We start from the raw sequence: 25,000 nt of genomic DNA, 5'->3' as shown, positions 1-25,000 counted from the left end.
TCATCACGTAGACGTACAGCGTGGTGAGGAAGTACTTCAGGGACTCGATGACGGAGGACAGCCAGCGCTGCTCGGGGGCGACGTCCTTCTTCAACACACATTTAGTGATCTCCGCCTGGAAGCAGGACGTTTAGATTTAAATTAGACCACAAGGAAACATCACAGAACTGCATGAGATCAGCCAACAGGAAGCAGCAGCATGTAACTGACCGTCAGACACACACACACACACACACACACACACACACACACACACACACACACACACACACACACTTTAATCCATGAACACCATGACGTCATCAGTCACGCAGTGATAGTGCGAGGCGATGGTGAAGGACAGAAAGTTGCTCGTTTTATTCTCAGGGATTTTCCCTTTCTTCGTTGTCGATCGCACAAATCATGATTAATAATAAAAAGAACATTTAGTTTGTGGGGATAAAATGAAGTGACGTACCCATCCTCCCCGTCTCTTCAGCCAGGGAACCAGAAACTTGCGGACAAACTGTCCCAGACTGTCCACGAGGATGTGCACCGTGGTGGGGTGACCCTGCCGGACGCAGTCCACCGCCAGCGCGCCGGCCACCGCGTACATGGAGACCACCTTACCCCAAGTCACACCTGCAGAAGGACAACAGCAGCAGGTCACCTGAAGGTCATCTCTGTCCACGTCCACCCGTCCACGTTCGGCACGACTGTTTCCTGAACAACATCTTCAGGCTTCAGCAGAGCGATATCGATTCCTCTGGTCTGATAACCGAGAAGCACAGAGATCAGAGCCGTGCAGAAGGCCGGAGCGTCGGCCCGCCACGCTGGCAGAAGTTTCCTGACCGGAAGCAACAAACAGAACCTCCTTGAGCCGCTCCGTTGGGTCGTCTCCTCTCCATTAACTCTGTTACACATCGTGTGACCTGACTCCCAGCGCGTGGGGCAGCCGGTGGACCTTGTACTGAAAGAAACTGTAAATTCCAGGTTTAAGTCAACAAAGCAGAGCTTTTGTGTTCTGATAAGACGTCTCGGAGACCAGTTCTCAGTCAGAGTGTGAGACTGCGTGTTCCTGGAGAGTCAACACGTTCAGAAAATGATTTTGCATTTATCACAAGGACCAAGCTTCTTTCAAGTGAATCCAGCTCCTGCCGCACGGCCGAGACGTCCTGCCAGCCGTCAGCGCTGCAGCCGCTCTAATGGCATTAGCCTCCTTATCCCGGCTCGCTGGGTCACGGCCGACTGCAGTCTGACCGGCCGTGAGCGACAGAGCCGGCTCGGGCTATAAGGAGATAAGTGTCCATGGGATCCGTCACGTCGCTCTCGCTACTGAGAAACAGGACGCAAATAGAGAGGACATGGTCAGGGATGAAGCTGGAGAAGAGGAGGGTGTGAAGAGGAACAGAAGTGGGAGGCAGGCAAAGATAGATGAGCAGAGACAAGTCCTGTGGAGAGAGACAGATGGCCGCTTGCACTAAGAAATCATTTCAGAAAAGTGCTTTTGATACATGAAGTCGCTGCACTCGCTGCTTCGTGGAGGCAGAACCACCAGAACCCGACGGGTTGCTATGAAACGGGTCCGGCAGCGCTGAACCGACTTCATTCTATTTATATGCAGTTTGTCTCCCAGAAGGCCGCTGGGTTCACCAGCTTGTTGTTCTTCAGGAGGAATCCCACGCCGCTTCCAGAAATACATCCTCGTGACGTCTAAACACGCACAAGTTTATTCAGAACACAGAAAATCCACTTTTAATATTCCCAAGAAACATGAAGAGTTTGAGCAGCTCGTCACACTGCGGCCAGACGCAGAGAGAGACACACACACAGAGATATATATATATATATATATATACACACACACACATACATATACATATATATATACATATACATATATATATATATATATATATATATATATATATATATATATATATATATATATATATATATATATATAGATATAGATATAGATATAGATAGAAGCACATAGAGAGAGATATAGATTATAGATAGATATAGATTATAGCACATCTTTCACGACATCATCAGCTGTGTACCTGTTGAGAAGATCTCTGTTGCCACGCCGATGAAGGCATCTGGAACCACGTTCTCCATGGCAACAGAGATGCTGAGCTGCCGCGCCACGTTCCTGTACAAGCTGGGATGGATGCACTCCAGCTCGTCGCCTAGGTAACACAGGGAGAGATCAATAAATCTGTTTGTTGGACCGCAGTTTAAACCAAATATTGAAAAGCTCCAAATTACACAAACTATGATACACACACACACACACACACACACACACCTTCTGACCTCATCGTCTGACCCGTCATCATGGCTGAACATGTACAATACGTGTAAATCAGTCGGGTTTGTTACGACTCAGACGATCAATGATCTTGATGATCAGTTGAATCATCCTTCAGCCCGTCATGAAGCCATGAAATGCTTCATGGCGACGTGTCGTGAGACTGCATCCTCTGTGATGCAGCAGAGGATGAAGAATAAGAAACGGGTATCAAGATATGACCCCGAAATAGCCTGAAACAGCGTTTGCTCTTTGGTTCTGGAGTTAAGATCAGGATGGAGCCAGCGGCCTCCCATCGGATCATGTGAGGTTCATGTCTCCAGAAGATGGACCGCTGCCCCTCAAAAGCCCAAAACCTAAGTCATGCTGCAGCGCGCTGCTCTGTGAGACTTCCTCAGCTCGCTCTTACCAAGACACAGAAGAACCAGCGACACGTCAGCGAGAGCGGCTTTAGACGGAGAGAGGTGCAGCTCGGCTTTGGACCAGCCCAGTCCGTTCTGGTGGAGTCTGGACAGGATGTAGTCTCTGCACAGCGCTTTGGACTGGCTCACCAGCTCCTTCTCAGTCAACGATCGGTCAAACACATCCAGGACCTCCGCAGCAAACACAGAGGACCGGCGCAGGACCTCCATGTCCTGCTGCAGGGGGTCGGTCCGACAGCGCCGGATCAGCTGTGTCTCAGGGCGACCTCTTAACCCCAGAGTCTAGTGCCGGAGACCATGTGGCAGCTGCGGAGACAACAAACCCTCATTCAGAGGCGGAGAAGCACATCCCTGAATCTGGAAATGTTTCTGTCAGACAGGGACAAAACTCTTCTCATCCACAAACTGGTGCCAACAGCAGGTCACCATCTTGAGTGATTCAATACTCCGTTTGACATTCAACAAGCACTTTGAGTGCACGCGCACTCTAAATCACAGCACTGCCTTACACAACAATGAGGTGGAGGCGTCATGTTGAGTCACCTGGTGGGATAGTCGGGATATTGCTACAGGTCATTACGCAACACCAAGCTGATGCCACAAGATGGAAAGAGAAACGTCATCACGTCAAAGTGCAACGTTTAGTGGTAAAGAGCATGAACGCGTTTTACAATGTCGATCATCTAAAAGTCAGGATGTTGCTCCAGAGGACGAGCCAGCTTACCGTCGACGTTGGATCCATATTGAGATGTTTCCGCTTCTGATATGACAGATGGGATTTTTTTTTTTTAAATCGATAAATCAGAAAACCTTTCAAACAGTCTCTCTTCTCTTCTTCTTCTCTTTGAATAACTGCTTCAGACCATCCGGACGCCAGTAGGTCGAAGCCCAGCCTCGGCTCTCGTTCATCGGCTCTTGCTCCGCTTGTTTCCTCGGAACTGAGCCGAGCGCCGCGGCGGGAGGACGGCTACCTGTTGCTCCGCCTCCCGCTGGCTTTCTGTGGGTGCGTTGGTTTCACAGCCAGGAGAAGCCCGGAGGAGGAGTTACCGCGCGCCGCCCGGCGACTCAACACGACGAGCCTCACGACGGGGGGCCGGAGGGCTCAAATGAACTGCGCCCACGTTTTCATTCACAAATCCTGGCGGACGATCCGCGTCTGATGGCCGTTCTTCCTTCTTTGTGTCCACTCAGGCTCCAGGGCGACCTGCCTGTGGGGTTGAAGCCCTCGAGGCAGGTTTCAAACAATGTCACGCGGTTGCGATGTGTAGGAGTGAGTGAAAGGGGGTTTACCTGAGCAGGTGTATCGGAGGATCTCCCAGTTAAGTGTAACTTGCTGTGTCGCACCTTAAATCCGTGGAGAGGAGCTGAATGCAGGTGTCAGCACTACTGACTGAGATGAAGTTAATTGGGCTTTATTGTGCGCCATGAATGACGCAGATTTATTGTTTTATTAATTAAAGTATTGTCACTTAGTTGTATTAGTAGTAGTAGTATTAAATCAAAATACAATAAACCTCATGGAGGCTGCATCGATCTTGTTTTATGTAATTTTTCAAAACAAAACTTAATGAGCTATTGGTGTTTGGAAATGTGGGGAAATAGTTCACCATGTGTCCCAACATTCAAGAAAATAAGAAGAAACACACTTATTCATTTCTATTGATCTCTGGGTATTTATGTGTTAGCTGTTATTAAAATAATAAGCAAAACCCAACTCTGATGTTTGTAAACTGATAACAGGTATGATGTATTTTTATTGGAGGATATTATTACACTAATGGCATTAACCTATTATTAGTTAATAAGTATATAGTGTGGCCGCTGGGTGTCGCTGTTACTCAGCTTAATGCTGAGGTCAACATTGTTGGTCTTTTCTTCTTCTCGTTTGTCTGCACCGATTCTTATCAACATATGAACACAACACAGTAACTATTTTATTGATGATTATGGATTCACACAAATCATGAAAAACAGGATTCCCCTTCAGAGTGAAACGTGTGTCTCAGAGATGTTGTACATGAATATTGTCTTCTTGTCGGTTCATAAAAACACAACAAGTTCTTCAGCCTGATTCACACACATCGTGTGACACATTTAGAACCTGTTTGCTACTGATGGGGATGTTGTGTACTTTGTGGGGAGCTAAACCTTCTTTAATGAGAACAGACAAAGCACACAAAGTCGAATTATCAAATAATTAAATATAATTATGATCATGATTAACTTACATTTTCCTACTTGGCCCAACGCCGGACAATCGTGACATACACAAAAAAAATCCTTTTTGAAAAAAATAAATAACTGAGTGAACCTACAATTTCAGTCTCCTGGATAACCCATCAATGTATTTTTTTTATATTTCTAGAAAATAATTCCCAAACCTGCTATAATTCTAGCCCAGTGCCTCATAAAGACCACAATGAACAGCTTTGTATTGATTTCAAGTGGTTTTAAAATTGAAGAACAAACTATTGAAACTCAAAGTGTTCGTGTTGTGAGAAGAAGAAAACTCAGTAATTATCATGTTGATGGTGAGTTTCTACTGTTCCAGATCCTGTTTGAAGATAAGTGTTGCTGTAAAAGAAAACCTCGCCCTTTGTTCAGGATTCACATTCATTTGTTCAATGAGAAACCTGAATTCTCAAATATGATCTTAAGCGACTCAGTTCCTGGGTTGGATGACTCGTAATGAGTCAATATAGTTGCAGTTATTGTTTTACATGGTTTTGCTCAGCGAGGTTGTCAACACTGCCGTGAATGAAACACAGCTCGGTTGTAAAACATACTGCTGTATTATGAAGTATAACATTCATATAACATTCAGCATATCGAGGCTTCCCGCATGGAATTGTCGTTTCATCACAAATGACACAAAGACTCTGCTATTCCAAACATGTTAGCGTCACTAATGATGGAATGTCTACGCTTTGGGTTCGGCAACCTTTACTGCTATTTCATGAACTACCACATTGACTGTTTATTTGTCCACGGCTGGCTAACAGAGGCCGGCCGGTATGTCTAAGGCTCAACTCTCTGCTTATGCCGCTGGGCAGAAAACTGTGGGACCATTTTGTGTTATTTTTTCATATCTATGTGATAAATTCCATCTGGCTGAACCTTGACTGAGTGTAGACCAAGAAGAACAGTGTTGTAGTTTGTACTAATGCAGTGGTTCTCAAACTGAGGGGCGCGACCCTCTAGTGGGGCTGACCCTCTAGTGGGGCGCGACCCTCTAGTGGGGCTGACCCTCTAGTGGGGATGACCCTCTAGTGGGGATGACCCTCTAGTGGGGATGACCCTCTAGTGGGGCGCGACCCTCTAGTGGGGCTGACCCTCTAGTGGGGATGACCCTCTAGAGGGGCGCGACCCTCTAGTGGGGCTGACCCTCTAGTGGGGCTGACCCTCTAGTGGGGATGACCCTCTAGTGGGGATGACCCTCTAGTGGGGCGCGACCCTCTAGTGGGGCTGACCCTCTAGTGGGGATGACCCTCTAGTGGGGCGCGACCCTCTAGTGGGGCTGACCCTCTAGTGGGGATGACCCTCTAGTGGGGATGACCCTCTAGTGGGGATGACCCTCTAGTGGGGCGCGACCCTCTAGTGGGGCTGACCCTCTAGTGGGGCGCGACCCTCTAGTGGGGCTGACCCTCTAGTGGGGATGACCCTCTAGAGGGGCGCGACCCTCTAGTGGGGCTGACCCTCTAGTGGGGCGCGACCCTCTAGTGGGGATGACCCTCTAGAGGGTCTGACCCCCTAGTGGGGATGACCCTCTAGTGGGGATGACCCTCTAGTGGGGATGACCCTCTAGAGGGTCTGACCCTCTAGTGGGGATGACCCTCTAGAGGGGATGACCCTCTAGAGGGTCTGACCCCCTAGTGGGGATGACCCTCTAGAGGGTCTGACCCCCTAGTGGGGATGACCCTCTAGTGGGGATGACCCTCTAGAGGGTCTGACCCCCTAGTGGGGATGACCCTCTAGAGGGTCTGACCCCCTAGTGGGGATGACCCTCTAGTGGGGATGACCCTCTAGTGGGGATGACCCTCTAGAGGGTCTGACCCTCTAGAGGGGATGACCCTCTAGTGGGGATGACCCTCTAGAGGGGATGACCCTCTAGAGGGGAGATTCTAATTCACAATGTGAGGAGCACTGTACTAATGGCAGCCAGGAAAACCAGCTGACCATGAGGTTAGAGGATGACAGTCTCTCCGGGACAAGAACACGTGGGCTCGCAGAGCATTCACACATTTCAGTCAGGCTTTCTTTCTTCTGCTGTACATTTGTTGTATTTGATGTAAACTTCGTATCCTGACGCTTCATCATTGTGTCTTGTGGGTGTGTCGTTTCTATCCAGATCCCCCTGAGAGAAACTGTCCTGTTGAATATGTTAACGCACCCGCTTTGTCTTCCGAGTGAGGCTGAGAAGTGACCGGTTAGTGCGGCGCTGCTCAACGTGGAGGACTCGTCCAGCAGCGGTGATGTCAGCACACAAGTCCAAACTGCATTGCATCCGAGCTCCACATGTGCAATCGTTGTGGTTTGAGTTTCTCCTGGAATTCTATTCATGACTAAACCGACAAGCACAGGAATTAGTTTGAACTCTAAACATTCAACTAATTGCGATAAAATCACCGCGTCATGTTCGTGTTTCAGACTTTGTTAATGAATCAAATGTTAAATCAGTGTTCATGCCGTCATAGAGGAGCCTGACAAACACCATGTAAACAGACCGTGACGAGCTCTCCTCCTTCTCCTCCTCCTCCTCCTCCTTCTCCTCCTCCTCCTCCTCCTCCTTCTCCTCTTGCTCCTCCTCCTCTTCCTCTTTCCCAACCAGCCAACTGTTCAGTCTGAGAGACGTTTCAAACTTCACGCCCATCCTCGCAGGTGAACAGAAAACAGGTAAAACCAGCGGCGCAGGAGAGCTCGTCAGAGGGTTGAACCTGTGAGCGACAGCGTGAAGGGATGGGCTGCTCAGTGACGATGCCACTGTACAACAGCTGATTTCACCTTTAGCCCAAATAATGTTTGATGGACATTTGTAAAGTGGCAAGTTCAAATCTGTTTTGAATGGCCAAAGGGGCATCTTAACCTTTAATATTCAGATATATTAAAAGTATTCTATTTGTAATTATCCTCTTGTGCTTCGCTGTTTCCGTTGCCCAACAACTGGGCCATTCTCCCCTGGCTCGGTCTCTTTAAAGTGGGCCTGTACCTCCATGACACCATCCCCTTCCTTCACCACCATTGATGAGACCAATCACAAACCGGCTATGTGAGGATAGGAAGGTGGAGCCAGCCTTGGCACAGGGTGTGGTCCTGAAACCAGCGAGGTCTGGAGTAGTACCTCAGGGTTTAAATTGACTGGAATGATCTCAGTGCCATAGTTGTCATAGCTGGCCTCTCAACTTTTACTCTTCTTGCTCTTGCTTCTTTTTCCCATCTCTTACCTGTGAAACTTTCTGCTTTTGTTGGATTGCTTGTAAAAAACCGGCTTCAGGGACGTTTGAGGAAGGTTGAGGCTCCAGCTCACGGAGAAGCTCTGCATGTATGTGGATCAGCTCTCACTGATTGATCCATTTCTCTGGATTGAGTGCCGCTGCCTCGGCTGTGCAGCTGATTTCCTCTCACAGGAGTGAGCTGAGGACTTGTGCTGGTGAGTCTCTTGTTACTTGTACGTCAGCAGTGTTTTAACAGTTTCACTGATCTAAGATTTGTATTTGTAAAAAGAAGGGAAACAAAGTTAATTGTGTTCTTAGCGTCTACTTTAACTCAGCATGGTGTCTTTTGCCAGACAATGTTCATCATGATTCGGCCATCAAAACCTTCCTTCTTTTAAAAGAAGTGTGCTACACCCTGGAGATCTGTGATCAGCTCATATCTGGGTGGCTGAGATTGGCTCCTTGGCTGTAAGGGCCAAGTTCTTTGCCTCACCTGTTTGACTCGCTCTGTTAGTCAGCAATGGAGTATTTCATTGTCTTCAGACTGACAGCCGCCATCGCATGTTTCACAATCCTCCACCAAACATTCATAGATTTCTGATTTTAAGCACAAAGTCATTGTTTACTTTTTCCTTCACTAAATAAAATGAAGCTTTTGCATTTTAGTCCATTTAGTGAGGAACCCGTGAGGATTTGTTGCTCACATGCTACGCTTTCAGTCAGGCAGTAAAAGGAGCTCCTGCAACAGATTTCTGTTTCACAGAAGGTTGTAGGGCACCCATGGGTGTTTGATGAGCCTGTGCAGCTGTCTCCTGTTTGTTCAGGCAGCAGGTGGACGGCTTGCTTTGTGGCTCACCTGAGCAACAGACCTCTCTTTCAGCTTCATCTCCTCTCCTCTTTATTTCTTTCAGTGGTTCAGTAGGTCAATGGAACAAGGAGTCACCATGCTGCAAGAAGCTGAATCAAACCTTTTAAAATTCCAAATGTTTGTGGACTCGTGGATTGGTAAGTGTCTCTGATGCAGATTTACACCTCTGCTTAGTGACAGTATGAATGAATACCTTGTGACCAGCAGGCATAATGATAACATGCTGCAGAGAAAGGTTGTCTTTCTTTAAACTATCACCTGAATCTGCCCCAACTATGTACAAAGTGCATTTACAGATATATCTCTGTGTGTTTGTGCTGATATAATGAGGAACGTGTGTTTTTTGTTCTCTCAAGATGTCCGAATCAGGGACTACCCGCTGATGCAGGGCCCCGTCATGATGAGCAGCATCCTGATATCCTATGTTATCTTCTGCAAGGGCGTTGGCCCTCGCCTCATGGCCAACAGGAAGCCCTTCCGTCTCAACACAGCCATGATCGTCTACAACCTCAGCATGGTTTTACTCAACGCCTACGTGGTGTACGAGGTAAACAGAATCGTTGACAAATAAGGTTATTTTCAGACTAAAAGCCCAGTTTCTTCACATAGCAGAGTGCTTGTAACAGCTGCTGTGCTTGACATCTGTAGTTCCTGGTGTCCGGGTGGGGCACCACCTACACGTGGAGATGTGACCTTGTGGACACGTCGAGCAGCCCGATGACTTTACGGGTAAGCCGGCACATCTTCCTGGGAGCAGAGGAGCTCGCTGACTGGTTCCACCTTTGATTGTTAGGCCTTACAGGACTTCTCTTCTTTCCCTCCTGCAGATGATTCGAGTGTGTTGGTTGTTTTATATTTCAAAATACGTGGAACTCCTCGACACAGTAAGGACATTTTCCTCTCACCAAAACAACTTTTAATTCTCTGACAATTTTGTGCGACTGATCTTTTGTTCAGACTAACTTGAGCTTGTTCCACATTTATTTGAGGTGTTCTTTGTGCTGAGGAAGAAGCAAAGCCAGATCACGTTCCTCCACGTGTTCCATCACTCCTTCATGCCCTGGACGTGGTGGTGGGGCGTCACCCTGACGCCTGGTGAGCTGTCCTCTGCATAACATCGGTGTAACACAACACATGGCATCTCTTCACATCACAGCTTGACATTACTTTGCATCCAGTACAAGACCCAAACGATTAGCTGGTGACCGCTGCACATTTGCATACAGAAGTGGAAGGAAACGCATCATTTCCTGTTTGTTTTGTCCCGTTGAAGCTGGAGGAATGACCACCCTCCACGCCCTGGTGAACGCAGCCGTCCACGTCATCATGTACTTCTACTACTTGCTCGCTGCTGCTGGACCTCGCTTCAAGAAATACCTGTGGTGGAAGAAGTACATGACCGCCATTCAGCTTGTAGGTCCCTGTTTTCTTTTTTTAAACACTCGTGCGTATGTTTGTATGATGTGATTTGAAGGACTCGTCTTTCCTCTGCTGTTCCACAGCTCCAGTTTGTTCTGGTCTCTGTTCACATCAGCCAGTACTACTTCATGGAAACGTGTGACTACCAGGTTCCCATGTGGATCCATTTGATTTGGATGTATGGCACCTTCTTCTTCACCCTCTTCTCCAACTTTTGGATCCAGGCCTATATAAAGGGAAAGCGGCTTCCAGCCAGGGAGGACAAACCCAAACAGAACGGCTTAACCAGTGAAGCCATCTCCGTGGTGGCCAATGGGAAGCACCTGGAGAACGGGAACGGGCACCACCATACCAACGGCAAAATCTTCCTGGGAAAAGTAAAGGAAATCTGACTCTGGAGCTACCTGGGAAATGTCATTCACATCGAGTAGCGTATTGAAACGGCACCGACTTCGATATGTCTCTTCTAAACTACACAATTTCTACATAAATCTACTTTTCTTCTGCACACTTGTTGGGATATGTGTTTTGGTCGTTCTACTTGCCGCTTTGTGTTTGTTAGTCTTTGTGAAAACTATTAACTGTGATGAACACTGTACGAGACTTGGTGCTCATTTTGTCACATATAGTATTGATCACCTCGGGCCTGACACACACACACGCCTGACACACACACACACACACACACGCCTGACACACACATACACGCCTGACACACACACACACGCCTGACACACACACACACGCCTGACACACACTACTTTTTGGCTGGCATGACCATTGTTGCACAGTTTCCACTGAAGGCAGCACACACAACGTCGACAGACTTTGTCTGACATAAGACAAAGCTTTCATTGTAAATGTCAAATATTTAGTTTTGTTCTGTTTTTATTTATCTTTTGAAATAAAACATTTTTTTAGATAAAGGTCTATGTCATTTGGAAAGTAGTTACATGCACTTTGTAAGAACCATGCCACACCTCAACTTTAAAAATTGTGGAAAAGAAATGTGCCGGATATGAGTCTGACTCCTGCAGGGTGGAGTCGTGACGTCGGTCTGTTCTCAGCTCGCTGTGTGAAGTCACAAAGTGCTTTCCTTTGAATTAGAAGTGTGCCGTTTATGAATATCACTGCAGTATGTATTTATGACCTACCAGTGTTTTTACTGCATTCATTACACATGTGCACTGATGACTGTCGAAGATCTAGTTTGAAGGACTGCGTTTAAACTTTTGTATCTGATATTTGCCACAATGAAAAAGACAATTAACCCTCAACATTCAGTAGATTAATCTGTTTCTGACTTATGCAGAAATAAAATCTGTAAATGCTTTGTAACTTGTTTTGCTTCTGAAATGTTTCACCAAAGAGGTGAAGTCATATTGATATCTAATAATAACCAAAATACATCTCGTCAAAAGGGGATCAATAAAGTGACTAAGAATCCATGGATAACCTCAAGGATGCACTTTTCTTCTTGGATTAGTTTCAAAACTAAACTTTAGTGGATGAGGCACAAAATGAGTGGAAAGAAAAATGAGCAATCGTTAAAAACCATAAGTGGATCAGACTGAAGGCTTCATAAACACTAAAAAATGAAGAGATGCATATCGTCACCTTCCTAAAAAAAAGTGTCTCGTGACCCCTGAGCTCAGGTGAAACATCCGCTGTGAACGCCAAGAAGTTCAAAAGACAATGTGACTTCAGCACCTTCACAAGCTTTTCAAAACGCCATTTTGAAGCGAGCAACGTAGCATTTTTGTCAATGAAAATCTCATTCAAACATAACATAATTTGACCCGTGTTACATGAGCCTCTTTGCACTTCTATTACATTTGATTCCATTTTTTGTGTTTTCTGAGAAAATGAGCCATTATTTAAGGAAGGTGACGATATGGAACGAATCAAGACTGACAACATTTTACGCCACAGTTGATTTTACAAAAAAAACGTAATTTGACTCTTAAGCCTGAGCTGTTGCGTAATCAAAGTCAGTCTGCTCTGATCAAGTTAGTTTTGCAGCATAAGTTTCCTCAGTAACTGAACTTGAACTACGTTGAATTTCTTTATGAAACCAAATCTAATGAAAAAGTCGGCCTGACAAAAGAAAGCCTGGCTCGTTGGTTAAACGGGACCAAAGTCTGACAAAACATCTGGGACTTAACGCGCGATGGCCGTCGACATCTGGAGTTATCGAAAAAGCCCGACAGGTGCATTGTGACACAATACCCAATAATCTAATGGTTTTTTTTGTATTGCCCAAAAGCACAATTAGCCTCAGGGGCTTTTTAATCTGCGCGCGCACACACACACACACACACCTGTCCAGCATGGCAGGGCCGGCTTCAGAGCCATGAACCGTGAGGAGGTAATGTGCATGAAGAGGCATTCATTCATCCAGAAGCGTCCCAAGATGGCCACCAGCAGTCCAAGCCTTCAGCAGCACTTCTGACGGAGTCACAGGGTGAGTTGCTCTTGTGAAGCTGAAGGAAAGTTGTGACTCTGCCTCTGACAGAGCCGCCGTCACAAGAGGAAAGTCTTTAATGAGGCGACTGACTGGAAGCTCGTGCCAGAAGCGGCGCTTGATAAGTGAAGGCTCTGCCCGCCATCCTGCTTTGAGACTGGAGGAACCACAAGCCGCCCTGCAGGCAGCAATACGAGCTCCTTACAGTAAGATGGCGCATCACAAGTTAAAGGATTTTATTACCAATTAACTGACAGAAGCACAACAGATAGTTGAAACTATTTATTTATAACCCAGTCCACTGTATACAATGCATTCTGATAACATAAAAAGCTAAGTGAAGGCCATAAATACATTGCTTAAAAAACCAACACTTAACACATGTACTTTATTAGCAGACCTGTATAAACAATAGAGACCTAAACCCCATTAAAGTCCCAATTGGCGCAGCACATTTCCAGCCACAGCTAAAACACTGGGTAGATATCTTTATTCTAGATTAAATAAAACAAGGCAAATTATCTGATGGACTGACTAATGACACTGCGAGTGGATTTGACCATCCCCTCTTTGGCCTTCTTTGCAGGATCCATCTCGAAGCTCTTCCACAGACGAATAGTCTCGTCGCCAGCAACCGTCGCCACGGTGGAGCAGTCGGGGCTCAGAATCAGACTGAGGACTCGGTCCTCGTGGCCTAGAACGCATTCGAAAGTTTAGAAGAACGCCGCCAGGTCACTGGACGTTTCCTTTAAAAGTTAGGCATGAAAAGTACAGAGCCAATCAAAAACAAAACCAGTTACCATTGAGCTCTGCCACCCGGGTAAGAGAGGGGTACTTCCAGATGACCACGTTGTTGTGGGCATATCCATGAGCAGAGACCAACTCCTTGTAGTTGGGTGCAAACACCAGGGACGAGATCTGAAAAGAATATTTCCATGTGGGATTTGAGAAAAGACCCACGTCATCACCGCGATGTCAACACACATTTGAAAGCAAACCCGTCGTGCGCAGGTACCTGGGACTGAGTGTCATGTGAAGTGATGCAGGAGCCACTGTTCACGTTCCAGATGCGGATGTGACGGTCACTGGTGCCGCCTCCTGACGCCAGGATGTTGGGCTGCCACTGACACCAGGCCAAAGCCTGGAGCGACACCAAAAGTAAAAAAGGTCAAACTTCACCCAGACTATGGTGGAAAATGAATGACCAACAGTGTTAATGATGTATTTATCATAGTTTAAAAACCTGCAAGTGATGTGTAAAACAAAGGCCGCCTGCTGGTGCAGGTATGAAGCCGCTCACCTTAACAGCCCCTTGATGTTCACTCCAGGAATGGACAGCCTGGCCGGCGGGGCCCTCCTGCACACGGGGCCACACGTGCACCATGTTGTCATTGCCTCCACTGGCCAGGTATCGGCCATCAGGGGACCACTGCAGCCCGCACACCTCTTGAGCGTGACCAGAGAGCGTGGCGATGTGGTGGTCTGCCACCCGCACGTCATGATGGTGAATGTGTCCCGATCTCGAGCCGCTAGGAGGGAAGAAACATTATATTTGAATACAAAAATAAGCACTGGAAATGCAAGTTTGTCTATTCTTTCAAAAAAAGAAAAACTGTACCTGGAGAGAACATGGTCGTTCCAGCTCAGGCTAACAACTCGAGATGTATGGCTGCTCATGCTGCGGAGACGCTTCTGGTTGTAGACGTCCCACAACTATGGAAACAAACGGTTCCATTAAAAACTGAATAGGACGCACTTCTTTGATTGTAAATGTCCAACAGAAAACACCGACCTGAATTTTGCAGTCGCTGGTGCCGATCGCGAGGTAGGTTCCCTCTCTGGTCCAGGACAGCGAGCAGATGTAGTCCTCCTCGCGCTCCAACGTCATGAGCAGCGTGACGTCTCCTTGGGCAGCATCCAACAGGTAAACGCTGTTATGAAGCGCAACAGCGAGAACATTGCGACTGCTCCAGTCAAGCAGATTCAAATCTGAGAAGGGAGAACATTTAAAAAAAAAAAAAAAAGGAGACCAAATTAATGCCTTTTCTGCATAACAATAAATTGGCAAAAAGTAATGTAGTGATCAATGTCTACACTCAAATGTTTGCAGTGATTCTAAAATGTGAACAGTTAAGCAAACATTGAAGACAGTTTTAAATAGTAACACGCATTAATGTTTTGAAAAACCTGTCAAGTGTCAAACTCACAGAAGTCATTTCGAAGCTCAGGAGCATCCAAGATTCTGTCAGGAGTAGAAGATATGTATCGCGTCTTTTTGACAGAGGCAGGAGTTGCACCCTGACTGTAGAGCACCTTCAAGTTGTTTTGATAGCCTGTAAATAAATGTAAAAAATATTTTATGCAAGTTTCTGTAGAGATGCAATATTCTTGTCAACATGTTTCCACACAAACATCCGTACCTTCAGGAGCATTCAGTGGTTTGCCTCCAATGTGCAGGATCTTTGCATCTTCAAGGTTGAATCCATTCAGGCACATGGACCAGGCTTTCTGAGTTTCCTTTAAAGACAAAAAATATATTGAATCAACCTCAAGTAAAGATCATAAGAAAAGCATTTAGATAACTCACTGATGTTCCTGATGCATTGGCGGTGTCCACCAGCTCATTCCCCTTTGAGAGCAGGAAACTTGCCACATCCATTTGTTTGCTGTTCCTGGTGGGAATATACCGGTCTCCTCCCATCTTAGAGGGCGTCTGTTTTTTGCTTTTGCCTGGAATGTTTAAAAAAGCCCGAGTGGGTCAACACTTGCAAAGATGCAACGACAGGGCTGTGTTCAGTCTGACGTCGTAGAGTGGCGCACGTTACCTGGCGTTTTGCTGGGCGTTTTGGATGAGCTGAGCGGCACATTGGCAGACTTGCCAGGCGACAAGCCGCTTGAGGCCGAGGAGCTGGCCTTCCTCTGCCACCTCGCCATGGGAGCGTTGGTGAGGGGCATGTCCAGCTTCAAGATGCTCTGAATGTCGTTTTCAAACCCAAACTGCGCCATGTTCATCTAGTTTATCACACAACCTGCAGTGCATCGAGATAGATGGATGAGATAGATAGCATTAACGTTTAAGCAAGTTAAGGGTCTGTTGGTTCGACAGTCGACGCGTTACCAACGCTCAGATCTCAGCTGACATCAACCTGAGCTCTCACGTCACTAACGCGGGTGGTACGAGTCAGAAGACGCCAGCGCATATGAACAACACGGAAACAAGCAGTCGTTTAACATCCGCTCAACATGTGTGCATGAGCCAAGTATGACGCCTGTAGCTAAACACAGCTAGCTAGCGTAAGATAAACTAACGTAAGAGAACACAGGGGAGCTTCACCTTCAGGGACATTAATCGCTGTAAAAGTTAATTTGACGCTTACAACCTGAAAATGAACACAACTAGCTCACCTCTTCAAGAAACCGTGCAATACTCCACTGGCCTTTCTCTCTCGTCTCCTAAAGTTTGAATGTAGTTCTGATGACGCGACACCGTTTAAATCCCAAAAAGCGCTGCTGCTATTGGTTCATTCAAGGAGCCCAGGCATTGCTATAGCAACAATTACCAATGCGCTTCTGTGATTGGTGGAGGAAACGTCCGGACGCAGCGCGGCCGCCTGCCGACAAAACTATACCGCCATCTATCGGCGGAAATATGATACTGCGGTTGTGAATTAGTCGTGTGACATAAAAACAAGAAAAACAGAGAAAAACTATTTAAATGTAGATTTTTCGGAAGAAAGATTCAGTGAAGGTTGCCTCACTTTTAATACTAGCTATCGGATGTTTTTAATTTCATTATTTGAAGGTTGAGAAATTGTAGAGACTTAACTGTTTCTCTGCAAGTATATGCCTATTTATGGGATTAAAATAGTCATGTTTTATTGTTAATTTCCAGCTCATGCATTATGGATTGTGTTCTTGAATGGCAAAATATAAAAACTCCAAAAGATATTACAGCGAGGTTTTCTTTTACTTAAATTAACAACCAAGTTAAAAAACAAGGAAGCATGAATTGCTGAAAAATAAATTAGATTGACAGCATTCATTCTAAGATTGTGTAAAAATAAATACATTTAAAAAAATGTATATGAAAAAATATATCTGTAGAACTATTATGGAAATTAATACCAAAAGTTAAACAACCCATAAACCATTACATAAACTAATTTATTATTCTTTAATGAGGTGGGATGGAAATATCCTACTCTTTTTCCACAAGGCCACCATCCTATGTTTATGTTGTCATCACAATATAGACATGTTAAAATAATGTACACTCATACAACAGTTTGTTTGTAGTCTATAATATTTATTTACCATAAAAAATATCTTTCATTGAACATTAGCTTAAATGTCACATTCATACAGAATGGACGGTCGAGGCGTCTCAGACCAAAAGCACGAGGCAGCATCCAGCTCTCTGGATCCTGGACGGTGTTTGGCAGCGTTTAGCATCCGTGGTCCCTCGGTGGCTTCACTTAACACTTGATTTCAGCAGGACTTGTACAGACTGTGAGACAATGTGTGACATTCTCTGTCTTAACGGGTATCAGATACTGTAGATCACTTGTCTTGTTTAAATTTCCCATATGTCTTAGAATTGAATAGCTGAGTCCAAACAATATGATCCGTCTGCTCTGAAAGTTATGAGTTGTACAAAAGTAAGCTTGTACATTGCTGCAGTCAGAGAACACATTTACATTTCTTGGTGCGTATTAAAAGTATATGCAACATGTGAGCCATGCATAAAAGTGCATAAAGTAATGCAGTCTGGAATCAGGACCACACACGTTACACACGGTGGCTGTTGGTGCTCTAGCAAAAGTTTGGTTACATTCATGGAGCAACGCTGTCCATCTGTCAGTAAGTGGCCCGTCAGCAGGAGAAAGAGAGGAGGGACTTGGTGTGACCCGGTTCAACAGCTTTGAACTACAAGCTCCTGTAGCCGCTGCCTTTCACGTCCGCAGCCGATTCAGTCATGTCTTTAGGGTAATGTATGATTGAGCCGACAACACCTGCAAGGAAATCAGAGAGCACCGATTAGGTGGACATTCATGACCATGTGGTTTTGAGTTAATCTTGTATAAACTCCACCAGTGTGTTGGTGTGTACTGTGGACTCTACAGGGACTGCAGGACACATAGGGACTGTTGTTGTCTTACCTCCAGGGTGCCTCAAACCTAGGCAGAGAGTGTGAGGAAGACAAAGCACATGATTATGCTTTCCATGTCCTTGTGACTCCATACCAGAAATCATGTGACAGGAGACGTTTCAAAATGTAGCCGAGTATATGAGGATATTCAGAGTGAAGGAGGTTTTAAATGAAAACAGACAATATGCAGCACTTAAGACTGCCTTCTACGACATGTCGCTGTGCCAGGAAGGCTGCTTTTGTGTGGAGCTGGGCTATGCAACTTGTTTTATTATTAATTCAAATGGAAAGTGAAACTCCTATATACTCACCATGCGTTTTAGTGAGGAGGAGGCTGATTATGATAAGTCCTGCAAAGGCCAAGAGCGCCAGGATTGGCATCAGAATCTGAGGCAAAGAAATCCCTGGACCTAGAAAAACAAAAGAAACTGTAACCCGACTGCACGCCAACCAACTGGCCTCTGCAACTGAGACTGTAAATGGACTTCTGCAAGCACAGGGACAAACGAGGTTTCACGTTTAAGCCTTTCATCTTGTATTCTACAATGGGCTATGCAGGAAGGGATGTTTTGTTTTTATCCATGATTTGTTTGTATTTTGTTAGTAACCAATGATTTCTGGGATTTAGCAATGTTTCTTTTCATTTTTGCTCTTAAACTTGATCCCTTAAGAGCAACCCAAACCCCTGTGATGGGCTCATTCAGCTGCTGAATGGCTAACATACTGCTCTGAGATGCTTTGGCCAGTCTTAACTTGTGTTTCCTTGGTTAATGGTCCTCACTTTCACTACTGCTGAAGTTCTTCTTCCTCTTTGTGGCCTCTCTCCCTCTATTTGGCATGTGCGAGAGTATTTGCACACTGCACAACATCTTCCCCATTGTAGTGTTTAAGGGACATCTCCCACGCTAATACTGAACCATTGGCCACCAAGTAATGATCACGTGGGATTCCTTTTTCAGCACACCTGGTTACGAGCAGATTGTGGATGGTTGTGAACATTTGGTGCATCTCGAGGTAACTTTGCTTTCTCTTAACAGAAAGTTGTGAGACAATGTAAGAGGACTTTGCTCGATGAGCCCATTTGTTCATATGACTTGCAGTTAATTGGCATCAGCTGCCTCCACCAGCAGCAGCATTCAGGCTCACACTTCATGAAAATGTGTTTACTGAATAGTCTGATACAATTTGTTGTTTTGCTCCAAGACACCATTATAGGTATTGTTCACTTCAGAAAGGTTAAGCACAAATACTTCAGTGGGGTTGTTTCAAACAGACATATTTTGTGGGTAACATGCGGTCATTAGATTTAAACATCTAAATGTGAGATTATAGTTACAAAATGCACAACAATACAAACCGGACTGCTCCTCTGAAAGCATCAGTTCCCTCATCAGCTGGACGCACCCCTCCTGGAGGTGGGTCCTCTCCGTCTTTGTGCGCCGCTCTTCCCGGTCCCACGCTGCCTTGAAAGCCAGTGCTTCTGGTCCGTAGGCTGTCCACGTGCCGGTGTGGTCCAGAGCCAGATAGACCTTCCCATCGTAGAACACACGGTCGGCCCAGTGCAGCTGAGACCCCTCCAGGATGCATTCACGAGAACGAAGGACAGTGTGGTTTCCTTGGGAGGAAGAATAATGGCCGTTAACACACATAAATGATAAAAGTAATAAAATAATAAAGTGCCTATCTATCTATCTATCTATCTATCTATCTATCTATCTATCTATCTATCTATCTATCTCACCATGACATGAAATATGAGGTGATCATGTACATTTTTATTACTAGTTCGTGATGATTTTCTTACTCATGACGGAAGTTTGATTGAAAGTGATGAGAGTTGGAAGAAGTGGATCCGCTGACATGGTTTGGATGATGCCGTCAACTTCCTGGTTTTTGCCAGTGAAAGAGATCCCATTGAGGAGGACCTGCTGCACGACCTGCTGAGCTCCCACCACGCCCCGCTGCTGCACCTGCACTACGATGGTATCTAAGCCAAATGCATCCAGTAACAGCAAAACAGTGAGAAAAAAAAGCTTAATTACAAATGCTGCAGTAGGGATGTTTAATGGGATGAAACCAGAGGCTCAAATGTAACATGTGCAGAAAATACTCAAACGTTAGAAATTAATCCTGCATTAATATATTAACTTTGCAAAAATAGAAATGGATTAGAACTACAACCCAGCAGGTGAATAGTCCTTTAAACTATGAATGTTTCCACATAAAGTCCTTTGGATATTGTTTTTGTTGGTCTAAGTGGCAGTAAACCTTAGATTAAATGTAACACCGGACCCTGTGTGTAGCAGACCCCAGCCGGATGTTGGTAATAGCGTACTGATGATTTTCGACTCAGCTTGATTGATGAATATAAGTTTTATTCATCTCTCCCGTTTCTGTCAGTCCTTCCAATATCAACATAAGAGCTTGTTCCCGTTCCAGCTCGGCGCTTTGCCGTTAACACATTGTCCTTTAAAATTCATACAAAGTTACTTTTACGATACTCCGTCATTTTTGACGGGTTTCAAAAAGGAATCAAGTTACAACCGTTACATGTACTTCCGGTATCGCCAGAAGGCCTTCAAAGTAAAAGCACCCGAAAAATACAACGACACTTACAAATAAAAGCTTTCAAAAAATAACCATTCTATCGAAGAACCTGTTCAGGGTCAGTTACACTGTGGCCTCATAACTTTGGTTTGGTTACGTTATTGGTACCCGAGGGTAAACTTGGTTTGCAAGAAGACAAACAGTAGAAAAACAGTAGAAGAACAACAAGGCATCCATCAACTAACTAACCACGCAGAGGAACCAACACCCACTCAGTGTCAACGAAGACTGAGCTCCATTTCACAAAGACCAAGACATCTGTGCAGCAGCCTTCTGCAGAGTAGTAACGGCATGAGAAGAAACTCATCTGCCAAACTGAACTAACACTGTATGTTATAACGGTCCGTTTCTTTCAGGTTGTGTGTATTGTTACGACTTCTCGGTGTGACATATTAGCGACAGAGGAAAGCAACACAGTGCAAAGAGACTCTTACCCACTGGAACGGGGAAACCCAGTGATAAGTCGTATGACATCAGCACCAACATGCCAAGGAAATGCATTTCCAGCGTTACTTGTTGACTCAGCGCGTTCAACCGTCTCCGGGTTCAAAGCGACGGGATCGTTTTAAGCCATTGACGTCGAACCGGCGCAGTATTGATCCGAGACAAGATACCGAACTTCCTCAAATACTTGACACCCACGGACACGCCAGCACGCCTTTCTTCCTCTCTTATTCTCTTTCTCTTTTCCTCTCTTATTCTCTTCCTCTCTTATTCTCTTCCTCCCTTCCTCTCTGCCTCTCTCCTCTTCTTCTGCTGCAGTTCACTCCCTTCTTTTCTTTAAATGTGCATCCGTCTCGCTCCTGATTGGCTGATGCCGCGGGCACGTGGTCTGGAAGCGTCTCCACAACAGATCCAGTTTACGAGGTTTAGTTGTTCTGGTCTACTTGGCCTCTTGCTAAGCAGGCTGCTCTGTAGCAGGACATAGCTGCTGTTTCTAAAGCTCGGTGTTCTCTCGTGATCAACAGGTTTGTCTGTGTTGACCGGTCTGACTGGCCAGGCGTGGTCACTAAGTCCGGATTTATTTGATGTCTCTGGTCACTCACACAATCTTCTTTAGGAGATGAGAGACTTGAAGTTATTTGACCTAAATCTGACAGTCAGCAGGTTACGTTTGTAATAACTGACCAACTGATGACGCCATTGGTTTCTGGGAGCCATCCAGCCAGGGTGAACACACACAGAGTGTCTGCTCCGCACACTTGGTGGGATAGCCCCGCAGGCACACTATGCATGTGACCTCATGTTTGAGTTCACTTACAACTTAAATGACCTTTATGGTATCCGAGTGAAGGCCTGTGAATACAATCGTCATGTCATATATTCAGGCTTGTTTTATGTTGTTAGTAAGTTAGTAAGTAACTCCAAACTGCTGCCTGCCCTGTCAATGATTCTGTGACATTCAGATTCCCAAAACATATTTAGCCAACGTTTTGGTTCAAACCGGATTCTTTTATACTTGTTGGTATCCTGGATGATACGGTCTGTTGTTTTGACTGCTCTGATAATAAGGGACATTCTGTTCATCTCAGTCTCCCAGTTCAGTCTTAGGTCAATGCATATTGTCTATTCCCATTGTTATCATATCTTATGAAGAGTTCTGGGGGAAATGACGCAGGAGATTTATAATGATGAGATATGCACGTTATGTATTTTGTCACCAGGACTTTTTTAAATTGCCTCAATCTTCTGCAGGCTGATCCTTAAAATGGAAGTTTTGCGGAACAGATGGGACATGATGTATAACAGTCTGCTGTGAGAGAGCACGGGACTTCACAGAGAGGGCGGGTTTTATGCTTCATGTAATCCAATATGGCCTGATTTGCAGTAATAAAATGACAATAAACACATCACACTTTTGTGAACAAGCTTGTGATTCTGCTTACTGTACAGAGTGTTTCTCATGTCTCCAGAATGTATTTGCTTTGTGTTGTTTTTATAACCAGTCAGTTGTGACACTGCATATATCTGCATCAAGAAATAGGGGTCCATTTAGAGTGTTTGTGTTGGGAGCATTCAAATGTTCACACTATTTGTGAGTAAAACATATCTTGCATTATTCAATAAGTGGCTCCTTCAGTAGTGTTTTAATCAATTCACAGTACAATATGTACGCGACATGTTTTCGTACACGTGAGGCACGAGCGCCCCCTCGTGTCCGTCCGCAGCACGAGCCTCCACCGGATTGGCTGAGCGGTTGTCAGGACTGTTTACAGGAAACATGGCTTCTCGGTCTGTTGGAGAGCTTCAGGAGATGGAAGGTCAGTAAATGTGGAAAGATTAAGCCGTGCCATGATTGTATTAGCTCGGGAACCGGCATTCATCTTGACAAATGTATATGTTTGTATCCGAGCATATCCCCGTTACACACCACACCGTCGTCACTGGCTTGCTAGCTAACAGGCAAACAACAACCCTCGTTAGCCGACGCTACACACGAACACACGAACACCAGCTCGCAGCGCGTGTCCTCATTAATCCAATGAGGTGACACTGTATGTCATGTTTAACGTAGCGCGTCTGCTCACACAACATGTGTCCACGTTACGCTCGTAAACCCGCACACTGGGTCCGAGCAGCTAGCAGCTAGCACGGTTAGCAATGTTTACCCTGTGTGAACCTCCACAGAGAGTTGTGGCGCTCGTTAATCTGCAGCAACTGTGGTCACATCCACTGCGATATAAACCTATGTATAATGGCGTAGTCCCAGTTTGGCCCACACTCTTTTTGCAGTGCAGAAACTTGATTTAGTTAACAGCCACTGGGTTGTGACAGTCGGACAGAGGCTGGACGCTCCACATGCCCACTTCCCCCGTCGTGAGCAGGCCAGTGTGTGCGTCAGCTCAACGGGTCCAACAGCACTGCGTCTGTGTGCTGACCGTCAGCTTCTCTTTGTCCGCGGACTGTAGTGGACCGGAGGGGTGAGTCCGAGGAGTCTGGTGACGATGAGACCAGGAAGAGGAGCATCAATGGCAACGTGGACCCCAACCAGTCCGCTGCCACAAGTAAGTCATCGCCTCCTCTCAGACACACACAACGTGACTGACCAAGAAGAAAGTGGCAGCCTGTCCCATCACGATGAATCTTTTGTGTCTATATCATGCTGAAGAATACCTTGCCTTCAGTTCATGGATTTATTCTTGATCTTATTGAAGGTATAGAAGAGTCTCCTGTCGACATGGACACCATCACTTTGGACCCAGAGGAAGAGGTTAGGGGATGTCTATGAATCTTTATAATGCTTTTTTTAGTAAAAGATTTTGACTCCATTTGGTTGGGCTGATTTTAAGAGACTTAATTTGTCTTTTCAGAAGGTAACATTTTGTGGTAGATTTTATTTGTGGAGAAAGCTAAGTTATTTATTGCAATAATGTGTTGTTTTTTTCAAAAAATAAAATAAAAAGAAGTAACTTGTGATCTTCTCCGACAAATGTAAAGAATATCTCTGGGTTAAGTTGATCCACACGTGAATGTAAATGACACAAATACCCCTAACTGGTATTACATTATATACGTGATGTCATCATAAGCTGTCTCTCTTCTTTACAGGATGTCGATCTTGTTCATTGTCGCATTGGGAAGATTGAAGGATTGGAGGTGCTACAGAAAGCTAAAGTAAGTAATCTCAGTATGAACTGTCAGGATGGGGTGATGTCATGGTAGCAGTTAAGTGTGCAGAATCTAAAGTTATCCTCTTTTTAAATTTTTTTCCTTACTAGAGAAACCCGACATGGTTCAACAATGTTATTGTTTATTTGTTAATTATTTAAAAAGAAAGAAAGATGTAAAGTATATTCTAAAATACAGGTATTGATTGTATCTGCACTTAGTTGTGTTTTTTTCCCATCTGTGTATTTTACAGACTCTCTCCTTAAGACAGAATCTCATCAAAAAGATAGAAAACCTTAACAGTTTGAGCTCGCTGCGGGAACTCGACCTCTATGACAATCAGATTCGCAAACTGGAGAACCTGCACAACCTCACGAATATAGAGTAAGTCTGAAGAAAACGATTGTTTCTGAATAGCAGAGAGAATCCATCCAGATATTTATGGTCGATCTGATTTCCACACACTAGTGTTATTGTTGGAGTGTGAAAGATGTCTGCCGCTCTCATTTTCTTATAGCTGACTTGGAACAAAGAACCAACATCTGAAATGAATTCTGATGAACGTACTTGTTTGCTTGATCCACAGGCAGCTTGACATGTCCTTCAATATGCTGAGGAAGGTGGAGGGTTTGGAGCAAATGACTCAGCTGAAGAAACTTTTTCTACTTCACAACAAAATTAGCAGCATTGCCAACCTGGAACACCTCACAGAACTGGACATGCTGGAACTGGGC

General features: G+C 45.2%; 5 protein-coding genes across 8 annotated transcripts in view; 2 read left to right on the top strand and 3 right to left on the bottom strand.

The window, feature by feature from the left end:
* LOC137781136 (bcl-2-related ovarian killer protein homolog B-like) overlaps window positions 1–3,724 on the bottom strand; it is a 4,111-nt gene extending 387 nt beyond the window's left edge. Inside the window, exons 1-5 of the mRNA XM_068569720.1 lie at window positions 3,443–3,724; window positions 2,706–3,024; window positions 2,046–2,174; window positions 458–621; window positions 1–115 (exon numbers count right to left, since the gene is read on the bottom strand). The exon at window positions 1–115 is cut by the window's left edge and continues 387 nt beyond it. Of these exons, the coding sequence (XP_068425821.1) occupies window positions 1–115; window positions 458–621; window positions 2,046–2,174; window positions 2,706–2,928 (631 nt within the window). The 5' untranslated portion in view covers window positions 2,929–3,024; window positions 3,443–3,724. The remainder of the gene's footprint in view (window positions 116–457; window positions 622–2,045; window positions 2,175–2,705; window positions 3,025–3,442) is intronic.
* A 4,599-nt stretch (window positions 3,725–8,323) lies between these two features.
* Window positions 8,324–11,445, top strand: elovl1a (ELOVL fatty acid elongase 1a). Its single transcript, XM_068569383.1, has 8 exons — window positions 8,324–8,365; window positions 9,062–9,155; window positions 9,375–9,565; window positions 9,667–9,747; window positions 9,846–9,902; window positions 10,008–10,113; window positions 10,292–10,431; window positions 10,521–11,445. Exons 2-8 carry the CDS (start codon window positions 9,077–9,079, stop codon window positions 10,827–10,829), a joined length of 963 nt encoding a protein of 320 aa, XP_068425484.1. The 5' UTR covers window positions 8,324–8,365; window positions 9,062–9,076; the 3' UTR covers window positions 10,830–11,445.
* Window positions 11,446–13,168: 1,723 nt separating this feature from the next.
* Window positions 13,169–16,432, bottom strand: cdc20 (cell division cycle 20 homolog). Of its 2 annotated transcripts, none has more exons than XM_068571077.1 (11): window positions 16,307–16,432; window positions 15,727–15,930; window positions 15,489–15,631; window positions 15,322–15,418; window positions 15,109–15,234; window positions 14,694–14,890; window positions 14,520–14,614; window positions 14,202–14,430; window positions 13,917–14,042; window positions 13,702–13,819; window positions 13,169–13,595 (listed from the first exon to the last, which is right to left on the bottom strand). In XM_068571077.1, exons 2-11 carry the CDS (start codon window positions 15,911–15,913, stop codon window positions 13,420–13,422), a joined length of 1,494 nt encoding a protein of 497 aa, XP_068427178.1. In that variant the 5' UTR covers window positions 15,914–15,930; window positions 16,307–16,432; the 3' UTR covers window positions 13,169–13,419. The 2 variants fall into 2 exon arrangements, with proteins under 2 accessions (XP_068427178.1, XP_068427179.1); XM_068571078.1 differs by having other exon boundaries at window positions 15,552–15,631.
* A 754-nt stretch (window positions 16,433–17,186) lies between these two features.
* Window positions 17,187–21,453, bottom strand: LOC137782417 (uncharacterized). Of its 3 annotated transcripts, XR_011077270.1 has the most exons (7): window positions 21,092–21,453; window positions 19,855–20,037; window positions 19,408–19,665; window positions 18,362–18,460; window positions 18,061–18,078; window positions 17,733–17,913; window positions 17,187–17,408 (listed from the first exon to the last, which is right to left on the bottom strand). XR_011077270.1 is itself a non-coding variant. In XM_068571721.1 (6 exons), the coding sequence occupies exons 1-6, from the start codon at window positions 21,156–21,158 to the stop codon at window positions 17,828–17,830; spliced, it is 711 nt and encodes a 236-aa protein (XP_068427822.1). In that variant the 5' UTR covers window positions 21,159–21,452; the 3' UTR covers window positions 17,187–17,827. The 3 variants fall into 3 exon arrangements, 2 of the variants coding, with proteins under 2 accessions (XP_068427822.1, XP_068427823.1); XM_068571721.1 differs by having other exon boundaries at window positions 17,187–17,913; window positions 21,092–21,452; XM_068571722.1 differs by lacking the exon at window positions 21,092–21,453 and adding an exon at window positions 20,386–21,068 and having other exon boundaries at window positions 17,187–17,913.
* A 1,389-nt stretch (window positions 21,454–22,842) lies between these two features.
* Window positions 22,843–25,000, top strand: part of ppp1r7 (protein phosphatase 1, regulatory (inhibitor) subunit 7) — a 6,952-nt gene continuing 4,794 nt past the window's right edge. The window contains exons 1-6 of the mRNA XM_068571457.1: window positions 22,843–22,918; window positions 23,567–23,662; window positions 23,813–23,868; window positions 24,207–24,272; window positions 24,520–24,650; window positions 24,853–25,000. The exon at window positions 24,853–25,000 is cut by the window's right edge and continues 15 nt beyond it. Coding sequence (XP_068427558.1) covers window positions 22,879–22,918; window positions 23,567–23,662; window positions 23,813–23,868; window positions 24,207–24,272; window positions 24,520–24,650; window positions 24,853–25,000 — 537 coding nt within the window. The 5' untranslated portion in view covers window positions 22,843–22,878. The remainder of the gene's footprint in view (window positions 22,919–23,566; window positions 23,663–23,812; window positions 23,869–24,206; window positions 24,273–24,519; window positions 24,651–24,852) is intronic.

Source organism: Clinocottus analis, unplaced genomic scaffold (assembly GCF_023055335.1).
Source record: "Clinocottus analis isolate CAN_PGR_092001 unplaced genomic scaffold, fCliAna1.0.p SCAF_11, whole genome shotgun sequence".
Taxonomy (NCBI): domain Eukaryota; kingdom Metazoa; phylum Chordata; class Actinopteri; order Perciformes; family Cottidae; genus Clinocottus; species Clinocottus analis.
The sequence above is the reverse complement of the archived record's forward strand: the minus strand, read 5'-3'. Positions and strand labels throughout refer to the sequence as shown.

Excerpts from the sequence above, each read along its gene's own strand:
- elovl1a (XM_068569383.1), top strand. The coding sequence starts at position 9,077 with ATGGAACAAGGAGTCACCATGCTGCAAGAAGCTGAATCAAACCTTTTA. Across the intron at positions 9,748-9,845 it reads GCAGCCCGATGACTTTACGG|ATGATTCGAGTGTGTTGGTT; the intron begins GTAAGCCGGCAC and ends TCCCTCCTGCAG. Across the intron at positions 10,114-10,291 it reads GGGCGTCACCCTGACGCCTG|CTGGAGGAATGACCACCCTC; the intron begins GTGAGCTGTCCT and ends GTCCCGTTGAAG.
- LOC137782417 (XM_068571721.1), bottom strand. The coding sequence starts at position 21,158 with ATGCATTTCCTTGGCATGTTGGTGCTGATGTCATACGACTTATCACTG. Across the intron at positions 20,038-21,091 it reads GGGTTTCCCCGTTCCAGTGG|ATACCATCGTAGTGCAGGTG; the intron begins GTAAGAGTCTCT and ends CATTTGGCTTAG. Across the intron at positions 18,461-19,407 it reads GCTTTCAGAGGAGCAGTCCG|GTCCAGGGATTTCTTTGCCT; the intron begins GTTTGTATTGTT and ends TTGTTTTTCTAG.
- cdc20 (XM_068571077.1), bottom strand. The coding sequence starts at position 15,913 with ATGAACATGGCGCAGTTTGGGTTTGAAAACGACATTCAGAGCATCTTG. Across the intron at positions 14,431-14,519 it reads AACGACCATGTTCTCTCCAG|CGGCTCGAGATCGGGACACA; the intron begins GTACAGTTTTTC and ends CTTCCCTCCTAG. Across the intron at positions 13,596-13,701 it reads CCGGGTGGCAGAGCTCAATG|GCCACGAGGACCGAGTCCTC; the intron begins GTAACTGGTTTT and ends AATGCGTTCTAG.